A 20,498-nucleotide genomic window follows, 5' to 3' on the forward strand; every position below is an offset into this window, starting at 1 on the left:
ACAAATAATTTAAAGGACTTAGTCTTCTACACTTTATATAGTTGTTTTAAGTCTGTAAGAAAAAAAGGTAAACGCGTGTATTCCAGAAAGTAACCATAGCAGTAGAGTGTTGTACCGTGTTAGACATAGATTGATTGATACAGGAGACAGTAGGGTGAAATGACACCTTTTATTGGCTAACTAAATAGATTACAAATGCAAGCTTTCAAGGCAGCTAAGGCCGCTTCATCAGGCAAGGTGTAACCAAACTAAAAACCCAATGGAAGAAACTAACCCATTTGGACAGCGATATCTTCTTCTTGACCAAATGCAAGGTTACACCTTGCCTGATGAAGCAGCCATAGCTGCCTTGAAAGCCTGCATTTGTAATCTATTTGTAATCTATTATTTACAGACCTATAAATACCTGGGAGTGCAGCCGGATGACAAATTGGACTGGACTGCCAATACTGATGCTCTGTGTAAGAGAGGACAGAGCCGACTATACTTTCTTAGAAGGTTGGCATCCTTCAACATCTGCAATAAGATGCTGCAGATGTTCTGCCAGACAGTTTTGGTGAGCGCCCTCTTCTACGCGGTGGTGTGCTGGGGAGGCAGCATAAAGAAGAGGGACACCTCACACCTGGACAAACTGGTGAGGAAGGCAGGCTCTATTGTAGGCACGGAGCTGGACAGTTTGACATCCGTGGCAGAGCGACGGGCGCTGAGCAGACTCCTGTCAATCATGGAGAATCCACTGAACAGGATCATCTCCAGACAGAGGAGCAGCTTCAGTCACAGACTGCTGTCACCATCCTGCTCCACTGACAGACTGAGGAGACCCCACACAATGCGACTCTTCAGTTCCACCCCGGGGAGTAAATGCTAACATTATTTAAAGTTACTGTCTGTTTATACATGTATTTTTATTACTCTTCAATTTAATATTGTTTTTTTTTTTTTTTTTTGTATCAGTATACTGCTGCTGGATTATTTGAATTTCCCCTTGGGATTAATAAAGTATCTATCTATCTATCTATCTATCTATCTATCTATCTATCTATCTATCTATCTATCTATCTATCTATCATATAGTGCCTTTCACATCTATCTATCTATCTATCTATCTATCTATCTATCTATCTATCTATCTATCTATCTATCTATCTATCTATCTATTTAGTTAGCCAATAAAAGGTGTCATTTCACCCTACTGTCTCCTGGATCAATCTATGGCTAACAGAAAGTAACCATATAAACAATATATGGAAACAAAATGAAATCTAGGAGTGCACAACTAATCTGTAAATAGATTTGAACTAAAAGAAAGAAAGAAAGAAAGAAAGAAAGAAAGAAAGAAAGAAAGAAAGAAAGATATGGGATATGCTGGAAAAGCAAGTCCTATCCAACACTGAAAAAAGTATAACATTGATGTTGTTCATTCAACGTAAATGTTCTCTTTCAAGCAACTTAAGATTAGTCAGTTAGTGTTGTAGCTTGAAATATTTGGTTTCAGATCTTAATAAAAGTAAAAAAAAATGTTTGTACCAAAGTAATTTATTGTGGAGGGAATAAACATAAAAATCCTATTTCAGTTAACCTAATGTTTTTGTGTGTTTGCATGCTTTGAGGGGCCGTTTGTGTTTTCTTCCGGTTGAACTTTCCAGCATTCTGGCTTTCCAACTTCCAAAAAAGAAGAACACACTCCCCGAGTGGAGTAGATGTGGCTTTACAGGTCTGGTCATTTTCAGTAGCAGACTTTAATAACGGAGGATTTCTGGTAAGTAACCCTGTTTCTCAACTGTTCATTTTAAGCATAAGAACTCGTAATAAAACATACTTTCAAGAAAGCTGTAGAAATGTTTAATAATTTTTTATTATATATTTAAGATTTACACTGCAAAATGCTTGTGTATTTGCACTCGATTTTTAAATAAATGTAAAAAGTACAGCATTGGAATGTGTTATGTTCATAATATTTCTAAAAGCATAAAAACAGGTTATGACCAATAAACCATTTTAAATTGTAACAACTTAGAAAAAAGATTTGCTTCAGTATAAAACAAGTGAATTACACCCAATCACTCTAAGTGATTTGCCTCAACTTAAAAATTGTGGGTTCAATAAGATAAAAAGAATTCTATTGATTCAGATTGAAAATATTAAGTGTGAATCATTACATTAATTATTTCAAGTTGAATGGCGGTTATACTTTTTTCAGTGCATGCATGGAGGTCCTACTTCACAACTTCCAGGACTTGGGTTTGCTGCTCACGCCTAGTGGAGTCCCTACATGCCTCGACGGGTTACAGCTGTTTTGGTTGGCATGGGGGCTACGCAATATTAGGCAGGCGGTTTTCATGTTGTGCGGCTGATTGGTGCTAACGGTGTGTGTAAGAGTCATGTCTCAAAGTAAACAGTCTCTTTTGTGTTTGAAGTAGAGGACTGGGAAATGTAAATGTTACACCATTCCGTCTTTCTAAAGAGTTTGATAAGGACTGAATGTCATCTCCTTGAAAAAAAAGCAGCACACGGACAAGTTAGGCATTTGGTAAGTTGGCTCACGAAAGAAACTGGACGGCTTATTGTTTGTTTTATTCGCTTGGACAGTTCAAACCTACAACCTTAATGTTCGAGTAACCAGGCCAGTCTCATGGCAATTTTAGTCTGGAGTGTAAATAAAAAGCTTCCCTGAGGGTGCCACGTTTTCTTCATAACTTATGTAAACGTGAAAGGTGAGTGTCTGGTCGATGATCTGACCTTTCTTTCCATCATCTGTGTCTCTTCTTGTGTTTGTGTGTGTGTGTGTGTGTGTGTTTGGGTGTGTCCTCTTACTAAAACGCAGGCTCTCCCCCGATTTACCTGCAGATTGCTCTGGGGCAGGCGTGTAAAAACAAATTTGTTAGCAGAATCTCACCTGGTAAATCCCGAGGACAATAAACGTTATAATTACTGCAGAATTAGCAGCTTGTGGCTTAAGTAATTTAATTTGCGACATTAAGGCGCTTAAGCAATGGCGCTTGAGGGACGGCCTAAAGAAAAAATCTGACATCAAGATGAGCGCTTCGTCGTGCAGGATCCTCACCCGGAAATATCAAGCAGGTGCTCGTTTAGGCGAAGATGGCAGGACGCAGCCATTCACTGTGTGGCTGGTAAACAGCTGACACAAATAAACAAAAGTGGGAACAACTGCTACACTCGTCAAAGCCGGATTGGACGCTAAGTGAGCCCAGCCAGACACGACCGCCGTTTCGGAAACTGCGCACTGTAGATGTTGCCACTTTCTTCCAAGCTGTATATATTTTCGGAGTTTTTGGAGACATCTTCATGGGGTTCCTCCAGAACTGACACGCGATATCTCAATTTTTTTGTTATATAGAGCTGTGAGGTTTGCGGTGCGATTACACATTCTTTACGAATATTGCCAGGTCTCTTTTTATGTGTTTTAGTCGTAGCCTTGGTTCACAGGTCTGAGGGACACTGCAACAGGTTTACAGACTTTTTTTAGATACGGAGCGGGTGGTGCGTCTGCGCACATCCAGAAGTTGCGTATTCACCTTCTTCGGTGTCACTAGAAATGGAAGGCACGAGCCATGTCTGAAGAACTGGGACCAACACGCGACAGCTCGATTTCTTTCTGACAGCCCGAATTCCGGTAATAGTACAATTTACAGTCCCCAAATTAACTTTGTTTTTCTAAAAGTTACATTTACATTTTTAAACAAAGCAACTTACAAAAGAGGTAAACGTAATGGAGTAACACTGGACTGTTTGTGCAGCTAGTGATAGCAGGACAGGTGTTCAAACTAGAATGTGAATAATGCAAACGTCTGTACCCTACTCGAGTGGAAACATCTATTTTTTCGACTGAAACACAATCAGAAGTATTACATTCATTTGAAAGGCGGTACACAATTAACTCCTTCCATCAAATTTCCAAATCCCGTTATCAGGGCACAAGGCAGCCGTTACCTATCCCTGTATCACTAAGCTCAAGGCAGGAATAACATTTGGGGGACAAGGCGCCATTCCAATCAGGGTGAGTTTAGTAGATTCCATGGGTCAATTTAACGCCTATTCACCTAAACTGCATGTCTTTGGACTGTTCGTCGAAATCCACGCACACACGGGGCAGACTATGCAACACCGTGCAGGGAGCACCCAGGGATACGAACGGCAGTCTAATTACTTTAAGGAGCGCGCGTCCCTTGGTTTACGGGGCATGCGCACTTTTACATTCAAAAACTGCGCCCAGCGGGTAAGGGAGACCGCTAATTTTCATTAGAGTTTGTCCCCCCCAACACCCACAATAATACTGTTTATTAGTATTATCATAACATTGCTCAAGTAGATTAATACTAATAGAGACAAACAAATAATACACCCGAATACAGTTGTCGAATTTACTCGTTTGAATATATATATATATATATATATATATATATATATATATATATATATATATATATATATATATATATTGTGAAGGAAGGTGCGAAAAAGCAATTTTTGCACTTTATATTTTACTAATATTTAACATTTATGAAGCAGTTAAATAAAATAAATGCATCCATTATCCAACCCGCACTATATCCTAACTACAGGGTCACGGGGTTCTGCTGCAGCCAATCCCAGCCAACACAGGGCGCAAGGCAGGAAACAAACCCTGGGTAGGGCGCCAACCCACCGCAGTAAATAAATACATGTACTCTATTTTATAATGTAACACTCCATCCAAGGTGCATTTTGTGTTCATAATTAGTTAAACTTTGCTCGTAGCATTCTGGCACAGCCAAAGAAGCAGTGTTCTTGTACCACTCTTGTACATTTCAGCCTTTGAATTATAATCTTTTGTATTTTTGTTGTTTGTTTTGTTTACACCAAATAAAACTAGTTTGTGTATAAGCAAACCCGTTTATTTCTTAATATCTTTGAACATGAACTGTAAAATAAACAAGTGTAACTGAGAACCTAAAAAGGTTATAGCTGAGTAATGAGGTGCATTTTTTCAAAGTTTATAAAACAATTATTAAAATATTATGCTTTAATGACATTTAACTAACGTACTGTCACAAGTCAGTAAATGTACTATTAAGTTGTCTATATTTTCTCGCTTAGTACGGATTAATACAACATAATATAATTACTTTAACAGAGAATAAAAAAGTTTCATTCATTTTATATAAACATATGTTGTTTCAGGATATTTTAATTCAGTGCATTAAGCATAATTACATTATTTTTGATAAAAACAATTTTATTGTGTGCAACCGATGTACATATTTTCTTTATTTTAATCTGACATGCGCTTTATTAGACTGTATTTATAGCTAGACAGATCATACAGAACAACAACAACAACAACAACATTTATTTATATAGCACATTTTCATACAAATAGTAGCTCAAAGTGCTTTACATATTAAAGAATAGAAAAATGAAAGACATAATTATAAAAAATAAATCAACATTAACATCGAATAAGAGTAAGGTTCAATGGCCAGGGGACAGAAAAACAAAAAACTCCAGACGGCTGGAGAAAAATAAAATCTGTAGGGATTCCAGACCATGAGACCGCCCAGTCCCCTCTGGGCATTCTACCTAACATAAATGAAACAGTCCTCTTTGGATTTAGGGTTCTCACGGAAGGGCTTGATGATGATGATGGTCACGTAGACTTCTTCCTTTTAATCCGTCCATCATTGTTGGAGCATCATGAAGCTTTGAGTAGGTGGAGGTGGCGCAGGCCACCACCACAAAGAAACCGGAAAAAGAAACAGAAAAGAGAGTAGGGGTCAGTACCGATTTTAGAGCCACCATGAATAGTTGTTATGATGAATTGAACATAGAGTATCAGGATTAAGTTAAATTACGATTAAAATGAAGTTATAAAAAGGCCATGTTAAAGTAATGTGTTTTCAGCAGTGTTTTAAAGTGCTCTACTGTATCAGCCTGGCGAATTCCTATTGGCAGGCTATTCCAGATTTTAGGTGCATAACAGCAGAAGGCCGCCTCACCACTTCTTTTAAGTTTTGTTCTTGGAATTCTAAGGAGACACTCATTTGAGGATCTGAGGTTACGATTTGGAATATAAGGTGTCAGACATTCCGATATATAAGATGGGGCGAGATTATTCAAGGCTTTATAAACCATAAGCAGAATTTTAAAGTCAATTCTGAATGACACAGGTAACCAGTGTAGTGACATCAAAACTGGAGAAATGTGTTCGGATTTTCTTTTCCTAGTTAGGATTCTAGCAGCTGCATTCTGCACTAGTTGCAAACGATTTATATCTTTTTTGGGTAGTCCTGAGAGGAGTGCGTTACAGTAATCTAGTCGACTGAAAACAAACGCGTGAACTAATTTCTCAGCATCTTTCAGTGATAAAGAGGTCTAACTTTACTTATGTTTCTTAAGTGAAAAATGCTGTCCTAGTGATCTGATTAATATGTGATTTAAAATTCAGATTACAGTCAACAATCACCCCTAAGCTTTTTACCTCCGTCTTGACTTTTAATCCTAATGTATCCAGTTTATTTCTAATAGCTTCATTGTATCCATTATTGCTGATCACTAAAATTTCAGTTTTCTCTTTATTTAACTTGAGAAAATTACTATTCATCCATTCTGAGATACAAGTCAGACATTGTGTTAGTGAATCAATAGAATCAGGGTCATCAGGTGCTATTGATAAGTACAGCTGTGTGTCATCAGCATAGCTGTGGTAGCTCACGTTGTGCCCTGAGATAATCTGACCTAACGGAAGCATGTAGATTGAGAATAACAGCGGACCCAGGATAGAGCCTTGTGGAACACCATATTGGATATCATGTGTCTTCGAGTTGTAATTCCCACAACTAACAAAATATTTTCTCCCTGTCAGGTAGGATTCAAACCAATTTAAGACACTGCCAGAGAGGCCCACCCATTGACTAAGGCGATTTCTAAGAATGTTGTGATCAATGGTGTCAAATGCAGCACTCAGATCTAAGAGGATGAGAACAGATAAATGGCCTCTGTCTGCATTTACCCAAGTCATTTATTACTTTAACGAGTGCCGTTTCTGTGCTGTGATTTGTTCTAAAACCTGACTGAAATTTATCAAGAATAGCATGTTTATTGAGGTGGTCATTTAACTGCATAATGACTGCCTTCTCTAGAACTTTACTTAAGAAGGGCAAGTTAGAGATGGGTCTAAAATTTTCAAGAGCTGAGGGTCAAGATTATGTTTCTTAAGTAGGGGTTTAACTACAGCAGTCTTAAGACAGTCTGGGAAGACCCCAGTATCTAGTGACGAATTTACTATGTCAAGAACGCCACTTGCAGACTGCACGATGTGAGCGCCATAGAGGAAACTGAAATGAATCATTATAGATGTGCCGTAAAAGCCTTATAAATTAAAGTGACTTCAGTAGTCTCTAGATTTGGAGCAGTCGGACCATTGCACCAGGTTTTATGCAGTGGACATGTCCCTCCAACATTCATTTGTCCACAAAACTCAACAATAACACCGACTGCATGGTGGCGCAGCAGACACATCTTGCAAGAATTCCCATTTCACAGGAGCGCCATTCAAGGAGTTCGATGCTGTGCCTGTTCTGCCAGGAATTTCTTTTGACCACAAAGCGTGTTTGTCTTGCAGTCTAGATAAGCTTAAAAACAAAATAAAGGCGCTAATCTGATTATTCAGAGCGGTGCAGTATAGGAGAACAGTTTTTGGTTCCTAAATGAACCATCTAAAGTAATATTTGAAATAAAAAAACGTCATCCATTTAAATCTATAACAGGTTCCACACATACACTTGCATGCAAAATTTTGGATCCCCTTGCTTAAAATGTCTGTTATTGTGAATACTTAAATGAGCAGAAGAAGAACTGATCACCAAAAGGCATACAATTAAAGATGACATATTTCTTTAATATTTTAAGCATTTTATTTCCATCATTCAGAAAATACCAAAGAAATGAAAAGGGCCTGAAGCAAAAGTATGGACGCCTGACATGGTTATCAAGACCCCCTTTGGCAAGTATCACAGCTTGTAAACACTTTTTGAAGGTCGGAGTCTTTCAGTTGTTATGCTTGTGGTGTTTTCGCCCATTCGTACTTGGAAAAGTCTTCTAATTCTGCACGATTCGTGAGCCGTTTTCCATACACAGATCTTTTGAGATCTCACCACACATTTTCAATGATGTTTAGGTCTGGGGGCTGTGAGGGCCATGCGTCTCCTGTGCAGGCGTTGCTTAATGAATGTCTTTGAGTATCCGTTTGAAATGAAAAGACGGAAAATATAGCGTCTTTCGTTCGTTTTTGTCTCCTTCGTATTACAATGGCCGTAGACTTTTCTAAATAAAGTTTTAACACAGCTCCGTTTATGAGATGCCGGGTGATTTCTGGTGAAGTGTAGTATCCTTTCTGCATAGCATTCCTCACGGTAAACACTCGTGGGTGCATGGCGTCGTTATTTCCTTCATGTCCAGGAAGCCGATGAGTCGGTTTATTTCTTTGCACGGTGAATTGGATTGCAGGGAATATTGTGTTAACAGACGTCATTCGCACCAAAAATGTGGATACGCTACGTAGACGACACATTCAACATAATAAAAATGACCAGATGAACGAGTTCTACAACCACATCAACACAATATTCCCTGCAATCCACTTACTTAAAAAAAAAAAGTTCTTACTTTCGTCCCGTCAACTGCTTTCAGCATTGCTGTTCATTAGTATTATCATAGCATTACTCAACCAGATAAATACTATTAATACAGACAAATAAATAATACATCAGAATACAATGCAATGGAGCTGCCGAATTTGCTCGTTTGAAAATAATATATATATATATATATATATATATATATATATATATATATATATATAAAGGTCTGTGATACGGTTGCAGTATTTTTTTATTACAAGTAAAGTTTTAATTACATATTAATAATTTAATAATAACAAGGCATATTTCGATATATATTATTAAGATGGATTACCAGCTGTATTTCACGACTGTCCTAAATTGAAGACAAAAATAATAGAACAAAATTATGATAACACGATAAACAGTTAAAAGATTTAAGCTGAATGTGCAATAAAACGGCGGAAGAAACGAAATGCTCACTAAAATGCATTCACGAAAAAAAATAAATAACTTGCCGTTGTGAAAACGAAACAGTCCAGAGCGGCGAGCAAAAGCAATGCAGACACCGAGGAGTTATGACATTAAAACATTTCGTAACTGAAATAACTACTCGGTGTTGGCTTTTATACGATGGTAGTTTTACTATTAAGTAGCGAAGTGCGGAGACCAGCTGAGCAAGAACAATTACAGTTCACGGAAATATGAAGGCGTTGAAGACACGGAATCCGTGAACATTTAATTAATTTACATTAGAATCAGCCTTTCAGGGCACCGCCTCATTTTGAATATTCAAACTTTGATATGCATCGATGCCCGACGAAGTAAACGAGGGCGTTGTTGTGAATGCCAATCTTTGTTTCTCACCTGGGCAGCATTGCGTGTGCACGATTCGACCCTCTTTGCGTCGGACAGGAGACTTATTCACAGTTGAAAGGTGAGTGGGTTCATTTTGTAAAACACATGTTAAACATAAGTCAGGGAGATATCTATCTATCTATCTATCTATCTATCTATCTATCTATCTATCTATCTATCTATCTATCTATCTATCTATCTATCTATCTATCTATCTATCTATCTATCTATCTGATTAATGGATGTTGTGGACTACTCCGAAACAAACAGTAATAAGGCAAGAATTATGTCGCACTCGATATTAGCCTATCGAGAGTCACTGCGAATGTCAAGTCGCCTCTCTGTCGGAAGTTGTGGACAGGTGGGATTTCGCGAAAGCTATCCTCAGGGCCTCGGAAACATCAGGGAGGCATCGGGCGCACATCTTTAAGTTTTTGGTTCGAATTCAGAATTTTTTCCCCCATAGCCTTATCGTGAACGCGCACGCGCGAGTTCTTAAGGTTACGTAAAAGCTCAACGTGTGATTAAATACAGATGCAATATATATATATATATATATATATATATATATATATATATATATATATATATATATATATATATATATATATATATATAAAAATCCAGGTTTCTTTCTTTTTTTAAAGTGCAGTTCTGTAATAGAAAACTGGAATCAAATGAGTTGGATTTTCTTAAAAATTGCAATAAAACATTACCAGCACTATCAGTAAATTCAACTACTTTTTGTCCATGTTTAATATATTTAAGAAAATGTACTCATTTGAAATAAGTTAAAAAATAATAGTGTGATTATAAATGTAAAGTGAGTAACAGCGGAGCTCTCCAAACTAGATTTCAGTTGTTCCATTTATTTATTTAATCTTTCCCATTATAATGTTTGAGGTGAATCAACATTCATAGCTGATGTGAAAATGAGGCGCTGTGGTTGAGGCAGGTGCGGCCATTTGAAAATGAAAGAACGTTGTGGACAGGAACTTGGCAAAAAGAAAGAAAAGATAGATGGCGTTGTCATCAGAGCTACCTTGGACAAACACAGGGTTTAAAATGCTTACAAAAAATAGAAAAGAAAGGAAAATAAAGGAGCACACAAAAAAGGAATGAAAGGAAGAAAAAAAAAACTGTTGTTCTATTTATTGCTGGCAGAAGTTTATGCGTCACTGTGAACCTCTTCGTATTGCTGGATTTCATAAGGACACTAAAGACTTGGACCTTTGTCCTTTTGCAGATACTGGGAGTGTGACACACTGCTTTCTAGCGACCTCATGACCCCCCATGCTCTCCCAATCCATCTACTGACTTGATAGAAAGAGTCACCAGAGTCACACGAATGTCACTGCCGAGGTAAGTAAACCTCTCAATGACGAGGTCGACTCTCTCTTCGCAGACAGACACGCTGCTGATGGCCGTGCCCAAGACGTCAAATCAAATATTACTTTCATTGTCAAACACCCTATTAGTCTCCAAAATACTGTGGTTTGTTTGTGCAGATTACAGTTTTTAATATAAAATGGATAATTTCTCAAAAATCGCTGGAGTAATAATGTTTCTTTTTCAAGCACAAATAAACAGACACAGTTGTATTCATTTTATGAACATATAGGGTTCCAGACTAATCCAGTTATAAAGAAATAGAGAATAGGGCTACAAGGAACGTATCAAATAGACATTCCTAAAAGTAAAAGAAATGCCAAAAAATCTGAAATAAATTAAACAAAAGACTGTACAGATTTCCAATGTTTCTCGAGACAAGAACAGGGCTCAGGGGGTTACTGCAGGAGCTTATTTTTGAAATAGACAACTCTTGTTGAGTAACTTCTGCCAATCCTTAGAAAGAATTTCTGGAGTACTTCAAACTGTACTCCGTGTCTTTGGGATACTCAATGTTCAGGGCATATATAGGCCAATACAAAGAAAAATGAACTTTGTACGTCACTCATACTTTCAATGATAATGTTGTCTTCAAGTACAATGGCAAAGTCAACACCATCTGCCTGTGAATGTTGAGCAGCTCCATCGTCTATGACTGCAAGGACTGCCGTTGTCACATCCGTTGTGAAGGACTCTTCAGAATTGGTGGTCTGTTTGAAGTATTAAAATCACGTGTTTAGCAGGGAGTGTGTTATTTTTGGTAACACACTGATGTTGTAATATGACAGGAGAACGCTGGCCATGGTTTCAGTCCAAGTTAGTAAACATGTAACGACTTGCCTTGGAGGCAAATGCAGATATAAAAGTAATGGCTTTCTTTACTGGATTTGTCATCCTATTAAGACAGCAAATGGCCTCTTCGTGGTTTCTTTACGCCTCCTAAATGAATGGCTGAATAGCCCTGTACTCCTGTTTTCCTAGAAAGAGCTCACATGGTCTCATATGGGTAGAACAACAACAAAAAGGTCCCCGAAACAATTCTGAAGGCATTGAGAAATATTTTAAAAAGCCTTCTAGGTCTGTAATACACTGAAAAATATATAACATCGATGTTGTTCACTCAAAGTAAATGTTCTCTTTCAAGCAACTTAGTCAGTTAGTGTTGTAGCTTGAAATATTTGGTTTCAGATCTTAATAAAAGTAAAAAAAAAATGTTTGTACCAAAGTAAGAGATGGTGGAGGAAATAAACATAAAAATCCTATTTCAGTTAACCTAATGTTTTAGTGTGTTTGTGTGCTGTGTGTGAGGGGCCGTTTGTATTTTCTTCCAGTCGAACTTTCCAGCATTCTGGCTTTCCAACTGCCAAAAAAGAAGAACACACTCCCTGAGTGGAGTAGATGTGGCTTTACAGGTCTGGCCATTTTCAGTAGCAGACTTTAATAACGGAGGATTTCTGGTAAGTAACTCTGCTCCTCAACTGTTCATTTTAAGTATTAGAACTTGTAATAAAACATACTTTCAAGAAAGCTGTAGAAACGTTTAATAATATTTTATTGTATATTTAAGATTTAAACTGCAAAATGCTTGTGTATTTGTACTAGATTTTTAAATAAATGTAAAAAAGTACAGCATTGGAATGTGTTATAGATAGATAGATAGATATGAAAGGCACTATATGATAGATATCCATCCATTTTCTAATCCGCTGAATCCGAATACAGGGTCACGGGGGTCTGCTGGAGCCAATCCCAGCCAACACAGGGCACAAGGCAGGAACCAATCCAGGGCAGGGTGCCAACCCACCGCAGAACACACACAAACACAGCCACACACCAAGCACACACTAGGGCCAATTTAGAATCGCCAATCCACCTAACCGGCATGTCTTTGGATTGTGGGAGGAAACCCACGCAGACACAGCGAGAACATGCAAACTCCACGCAGGGAGGACCCGGGAAACGAACCCGGGTCTCCCAACTGCGAGGCAGCAGCGCTACCACTGCACCACCGTGCCGCCCTTAGATAGATATGAAAGGCACTATATGATAGATAGATAGATAGATAGATATGAAAGGCATCATATGATAGATAGATAGATAGATAGATAGATACAAAAGGCACTATATGATAGATAGATAGATAGATAGATATGAAAGACATTATATGATAGATAGATATGAATGGCACTATATGATAGATAGATAGATAGATAGATATGAAAGACACTATATGATAGATAGATAGATAGATAGATAGATAGATAGATATTTTATTAATCCCAAGGGGAAATTCCCATATTCCAGCAGCAGCATACTGATAATAACAATATTAAATTAACCAGTGATAACAATGCAGTATAACAGACAATAACTTTGTTAATGTTTACTCCCCGGGTGAAATTAAAGAGTCTCATAGTGTGGGGTCTTCTCAGTCTGTCAGTGCAGTACTCTGAGGTGAGAGTGGGTTAGGCTGGTCAAACCTGTTCAAGAAGTTGTTCATCTGGTTTGCTCTCTCCACGTCTGTCTCGATGGCGGCACCCCGCTTCGAGCTGCAGCCAGTGATGATCTTCATCCCATCCCACACTTCCTTCATGCTGTTATTCTACAACTTCTGCTCCAGCTTTCTCCTGTACTGTTCCTTTGCCGCCCTGAGCTGGACTCGGAGTTCCTTCTACGCGCACTCATGCTGATCACTGCCTTTATAAGCCCTTATGTTCATAATATTTCTAATAGCACAAAAACAGGTTATGACCAATAAACCATTTTAAATTGTAACAACTTAAAAAACAGATTTATTTCAGTATAAAACAAGTGAATTACACCCAATCACTGTAAATGATTTGCCTCAACTTAAAACTTGTGGGTTAAATAAGATAAATAGAATTATATTGTTTCAGATTGAAAATATTAAGTGCACCTTAATTATTTTAAGTTGAGTGGAGGATATACTTTGTTCATTGTACCCCATTATTAACTAAAACAACTCATTACCATTCTGCGTCATTTGGCTAATTGTCATGAATGAAATCCTGGATTTGACATTACTTGTATATAAATCATTTTGGTGTACTAATTTTACAGGTCACATTTGACTAAAAATAAACACTTTAAATATCGGATGAGATTCATTCAAAAAGCTTCTGCACTTTTTAAAACTCTGTTTGAGGGTTTCAAAAACAACTGACATCACTTTTCTATACATCATCACCTTCGTTTGCGATGCAATTTTCCCAGCGTCATAACAACTTTTTAATGCCCAATTACTGCTCCTCCCGCCTTCACCGTTTCCAACGAAAATATAAAAGTGCAGCAACTTTTTGAATGTCAGTAAGGCAGTCATTGTACCACCTGCTATATCCTAGCCGGGGGTCTGCTGGAGCCAATCCCAGCCAGCACAGGGTGCAATGCAGGAAACAAACCCCGGGCAGGGCGCCAGCCCACCGCAGGGCACGCACACACACCCCCCAAGCACACACTAGGGACAATGTACCTAACCTGCATGTCTTTGGACTGTGGGAGGAAACCCACACAGACACAATACAATACACCCATCCATCCATTTTCCAACCAGCTGAATCCGAACACAGGGTCATGGGGATCTGCTGGAGCCAATCCTAGCCAACACAGGGCAGGGTGCCAACCCACCATAGGACACACACAAACACCAAGCACACGCTAGGGCCAATTTAGAATCGCCAATCCACCTAAACCTACGCAGACACAGGGAGAACATACAAACTCCACACAGGGAGGACCCGGGAAGCAAACCCGGGTTTCCTAACTGCGAGGCAGCAGCGCTATCACTGCGCCACCGTGCTGCCCCAATACAATACAATTTATTTTTGTATAGCCCAAAATCACACAAGAAGTTCCGCAATGAGCTTTAACGGGCCCTGCCTCTTGACAGCCCCCCAGCCTTGACTCTCTAAGTAGACAAGGAAAAACTCCAAAAATAAACCCTTGTAGGGAAAAAAACGGAAGACACGGAAGAAACGGGAGAGGCAGTTCAAAGAGAGACCCCTTTCCAGGTAGGCTGGGCGTGCAGTGGCTGTCAAAAAGAAGGGGGTCAATACAATACAATACACAGAACACAACAAATCTTCAATACAGTAAAAAAACAAAAACATTTTAGAAGTACGGAGTAGAATTTAACAGTAGATGATATCAGATAATATGATTTGGATTTGTTTAGAGTCCTGGAGACCTCAGCCATCAAGTTGCCTCCCCCAATTGGCCATTCCACAGCTGGGTCAGCCAATCCAATGAAAGGACCCCTCTTTCCCACGATTCCTGCGATCCTCCATCAGAGATGACTTTATCTTAGGCAGGCAAAACAACTTGGCAGGTGGGCCGTGGGCACCAAGTGCCACATTTGAGTACTGAGAAGAGAAACAGAATAGGTGAGGGTTAGTAACAAATTACAGTAATCCCTCGCTATATCGCATTTCGACTCTCGCGGCTTCACTCTATCGCAGATTTTATCTAAATATCTAAATACATAACGTGGATTTTTCGCTACTTCGCAGGTTCTGCGGACAATGCGTCTTTTTACTTCCAGTATTTGCTTCCTCAGTTGTTTTGCCCAGTTGATTTCATACAAGGGACGCTATTGGCGGATGGCTGAGAAGCTATCCAATCAGAGCACGCAGTTAAAATCCTGTGTGCTGATTGGCTCAGCGACCGAGCGCCAAATTCGATTCCGCGGTGTTAACCAGGAAGTCTTATCTCGTTCATTCAGCATCAACGTGTTTCGCTGTATAAATAGTTCACTTTTCTGCTCTTTTGTGTTTATCTTTGTGCGCAGTCAAGCCCTTCATTATGGCTCCAAAACGATCTGCTCCTGCTACTGCTTCAGGGGCCATGCCCAAGCGCCAATGGAAGATGCTAACGATTGCCGAAAAGGTATAAGTTTTGAATATGTTGAAGGAAGGGAAAAGCTACACCACTGTAGGACGCCATTACAGCATCAATGAGTCCACGATTTTTTTTATTCAAAAAGGAGGAAAAGAATATAAGATCTACGGCCGCAGTGTCCTTTAACCAGGGTGCAAAACGAGTTGTAAGTGGACGTAATAAGGAAGTAATCCTGATGGAATCTGCTTTAGGGATTTGGATTGAAGAAGAACAACAGCGTTGCTACACAGTCGCCTGAAGAGGCTCCTTTAGAAGAGCTGTAACGCTCTCCGTTGTTGTGCAGTAAAACTAAACTCATCGTTATCGGACAAGTCGTCGTGTCATTGTTGGTGAGTAACCATAATTCATTTTCTACTTACAGTACTTAGTACATGTACGTACGTTTAGTGTCACTGTACACACATTTACTGTATACTATTTTTCTTGCATTGTACGTATTGATTGCTGGTGGCCTGTCTATCATAATGTCTGTAACATATGTGATATTGGAGACGCTCGATATCTTTAAAATAATATTTAGGTTTTACTGTATATAAACAGTGTGTTTACATATATAATTTCAATGAATCTTACCCAATATCTAAGAGAATATAAAGGGTTTATGCTGAATAACTGTGCGGGAAATGTTTATAGTAGTGTGGGAGAGTTTATAAGGGCTTAAAATATATAAAAATAACCATACAAACATATGGTTTCTTCTTCGCGGATTTTCACCTATCGCAGGGGGTTCTGGAACGCAATCGAGGAGGGATTACTGTATAACTATTATGTTACTTATGTTTTAGTGCTAATGACTGACAACAGAGATGCAGTCTGTACAGTTAATCAGCAGCTCTAGTCAGGGTGTTTTAAACTGTAGTCGTGAGTCTTCAGCCTGAGACCGAAGGGGCATCTCTTATAGTAGCAGGCAGACCACTCCACAGTTTAGGGGGCCCTGTAACTAAAAGCTCGACCTCCCACTGTTATTTTATTAATCCTTGGAATCATAAGCAGACCGGCATCTTGAGATCTTAATGTGTGCTCAGGTTTGTAAGTCATGATAAGTTCAGACAAGTAAGCCAGACCTCGGCCATTTAATGCTTTATGTGTTAAAAGGAGGATTTTGAAATCTGCCCTAAACTTAACCGGGCGCCAGTGTAAGGATTTAAGAACTGGAGTTATGTGTTCGTATTTTCTTGTTCTTGTAATAATTCTTGCAGCAGCATTTTAGATTAACTGGAGGCTGAATAAAGAATGGTTTGAACATCCAGTGAAAATCGCATTGCAGTAGTCAATCCTACTAGAGATAAATGCAGGAATTAATTTCTCACAATCCTGTTTATTTAGAAAGCGCCTTCATTTCCCAACATATTTAAGATGGAAGAAACATGATTTAGACAGCTTTGTAATATGCACTTTAAATGACATGCTAGAGTGAAAGATAACTCCCAGATTACGGGCTGATTCAGTAAAATTAATGGTGATTCTAACCGAGTTAAAGGATGACAAATTATTGTTGTGATCAGCGTCATTCCCTCCAATAATTAACATCTCTGTTTAAAGACAAGTCGTTCTCATCCATCCACTCCTTTAATTCACTAACACAACTAATTAAAGACAACTGTACTGTGGTAGATGCTGCATTCAAACGCTCTCAGAGTGATTGGAGTTTCGAGTTGTGACATTTCACCTTCTCCCTTCGGTACATTTATGTGGTTTTATGGTCAGACTGTTCAAACAAACAGAAGGTCACTGCTGATTTATTACAGGTCCGCAAAGCAATTAATTTAAAGATAAGCAACATTCTTAGTGAAAATAAAGAGCAAAGTACATGTCTTAAATGTGTTTCACTTCCGTTGCAAAAAAATGGCATTTTGGACTGACTGGATTATATGTTTAATTGTAAACAGTTGACTAAGGTGAAAGGTCAAATTAGGTACCTCGCACAATTTGGGTAGCTCTGGTTTGTCAGAATTGCCCAACTTGTATTTCCAAATTGGTTATCAGAGCATCCTTTGAGAGCATGTGAATGAAGCAAGAGAGCAGGAGCTTGGGGATCTTCAAATCTCGATTTGATGTTATTTTTGGAGAATCCAGGTGAATAGGACTGGACTGAATGACCTTTTCCCATCACAATTGTTCTCAAGTTTTCATGCTTTCCTTATGTCGGTGTGGATTTCGTTTCAACCCTCTTGTTTTTCTTCCACGTTCCCAAAGACATATGGGTTAGGTGAATTGGTGACTCTGAAATTGTAACCAGTGTGTGTGTGCTCATGCATGTGTGTCCTGTTATGGATCCGGACTATCCAGAGCTGTTTCCTGGATTGTCCCCAATGCTTCAGGGTTAAGGCCCAGGTAAATCTGAATTAGATGAAGTGTCTCTGAAAACATCAGCTTAGGGTGTGCGGAATTCCCAAAGTTGGTTGATTTTAAAAATGGATGATGAGGGCTCTTATCTATGAATGCATTCCATTATATCCACAATCTGTTATGCAAAAAGACAAATTTCCCTGTGGGGATTAATAAAGTATATCAAATCAAATCAAAATTTGTTTTTGAGAGACCTACTGTCACCAAAGTTCAGTCCTCATTTCAGGCCTAAGTAATGTAGGTAGGTAATGCATTAAAACAGGGGTCTGCTACCTGCGTGCCAAGTGGGGCATGCAGAACGATTTTCAATGGCACTTTGATTGAATTGAAATATGGTAAAAAAAAAAAATGTAATTATAGCTCATGCGTTCGTGCCGTCACCTATGTTTCGTGAATGCGACTCACATGTAAATGTAAACCATGTGTTCAGTGCAGACTGTGGTACGTTTAAACACACCTCTTGCTATTATTAAGTAACCAGTAACAGCACACTGCACGATAACATGCAGTGAACACACTTGACTTGAGCATTCATAGTTTTCATACTCCTTCTCTGTATGTTTAGCATTTGTTTGCTCAGAGATTGATTAACTTGCTGCTTCCTGTGCGGCTCTTATCTTGTCCACCCTGGCGGCCCACTTCTTCTATTCTTTCGTCAGTATCTTTTCATGTTAAAACTGATTAAGTCAGTGTTTATGTTGCAATTACTTAGTACGTTTTCTTTAAATTTTCACTTAAGCTGGCACTTGAGGCAGATTGGAGACTTAAGAATGATTTAAGATATGAAGTGGTAGGAGAAGTGACGGCAAAGGTGGTAGGGATGAGAACGGCGCCCATACACAGGTGCCGCACTGCCTCCCTGCTGGCCGCTGCCGAGAGTTGATTCTACAACAAAATAAAATAACTTTGGAGATCAATCATCACCCTAAAAGCGGATAGTAATTTAAAGTGAATAGGGCAAACAGTTTGCGAGCTACAGGTAATTTGAAATCCTGGACAGACAAACGGACAGCCATGGTAGCGTATTATACAAGGAGATATACTGCCCAAAAATGACTCCTAAAAAACAAAAACTTGATGTTGGCTCTTTTCAGGACTCTTGGACGAATCAATATGGATGTGTACAACAAAAGGATCATGCTGTGTGCGTTATGCTCTGAAAGTGTTGTGTGTCATACGGCAAGTGGCATTATCAAACTAAACATCAGTCCACGTTAAAAAACTGTGATGAGAAAAGTGAAGCTACGAAAAGGGCTGTTTCTGGCTTTAAGAAACAAACTACTTATTTTAGTCAAATAATTGGAACCAAAAATAAACCCACTGAATGTAGTTATACAATTACTTTGCATTAATGGATTAATAGCTGTGATTAATAATAAAGAATGATTAGATAGATAGATAGATAGATAGATAGATAGATAGATAGATAGATAGATAGATAGATAACTTTATTAATCCCAATGGGAAATTCCCATACTCCAGCAGCAGCATACTGATAAAGAACAATATTAAATTAAAGAGTGATAACAATGCAGTATAACAGACAATAACTTTGTATAATGCTAACGTTTACCCCCCTGGTGGAATTGAAGAGTCGCATAGTGTGGGGTCTCCTTAGTCTGTCAGTGGAGCAGGATGGTGACAGCAGTCTGTCGCTGAAGCTGCTCCTCTGTCTGGAGATGATCCTGTTCATTGGATGCAGTGGATTCTCCATGATTGTCAGGAGTCTGCTCAGTGCCCGTCGCTCTGCCACGGATGTCAAACTGTCCAGCTCCGTGCCTACAATAGAGCCTGCCTTCCTCACCAGTTTGTCCAGGCATGAGGCGTCCTTCTTCTTTATGCTGCCTCCCCAGCACACCACCACATAGAAGAGGGCGCTTGTCACAACCGTCTGATAGAACATCTGCAGCATCTTATTGCAGATGTTGAAGGACGCCAGTCTTCTAATGAAGTATAGTCGTCTCTGTCCTTTCTTACATAGATCATCAGTATTGGCAGTCCAGTCCAATTTATCATCCAGCTGCACTCCCAGGTATTTATAGGTCTGCACCTTCTGCACAGTCACCTCTGATGATCATGAGGTCCATGAGGGGCCTGGTCCTCCTAAAATCCACCACCAGCTCCTTGGTTTTGCTGGTGTTCAGTTGTAGGTGGTTTGAGTTGCACCATTTAACAAAGTCCTTGATTCGCCTCCTATACTCCTCCTCCTGCACACTCCTGATGCAGCCCACGATAGCAGTGTTGTCAGTGAACTTTTGCACGTGGCAGGACTCTGAGTTGTTTTGGAAGTCTGATGTATGTTGGCTGAACAGGACCAGAGAAAGTCCAGTCACCTGTGGCGCTCATGTGGTGCTGACCACAATGTCAGAC

The 20,498-nt window shown here is 39.2% G+C and overlaps 1 protein-coding gene across 3 annotated transcripts in view; it reads left to right on the top strand.

Annotated features, from left to right (window-relative positions):
• Positions 1-2,338: 2,338 nt before the first annotated feature.
• LOC120536101 overlaps positions 2,339-20,498 on the top strand; it is a 45,168-nt gene continuing 27,008 nt past the window's right edge. The window contains exons 1-2 of one of the 3 annotated variants that reach the window (XM_039764478.1): positions 9,474-9,555; positions 12,197-12,322. Coding sequence is in view for 1 of the 3 variants with exons in the window: in XM_039764477.1 (XP_039620411.1) it covers positions 9,431-9,555 (125 nt within the window). In the remaining 2 variants the exon portion in view is untranslated. Of the gene's footprint in view, positions 2,531-9,119; positions 9,556-12,196; positions 12,323-20,498 lie in introns of those variants that run through there. The other 2 variants (XM_039764479.1, XM_039764477.1) reach the window with 2 other exon arrangements.

Source organism: Polypterus senegalus, chromosome 9, assembly GCF_016835505.1.
Source record: "Polypterus senegalus isolate Bchr_013 chromosome 9, ASM1683550v1, whole genome shotgun sequence".
Lineage (NCBI taxonomy): Eukaryota > Metazoa > Chordata > Cladistia > Polypteriformes > Polypteridae > Polypterus > Polypterus senegalus.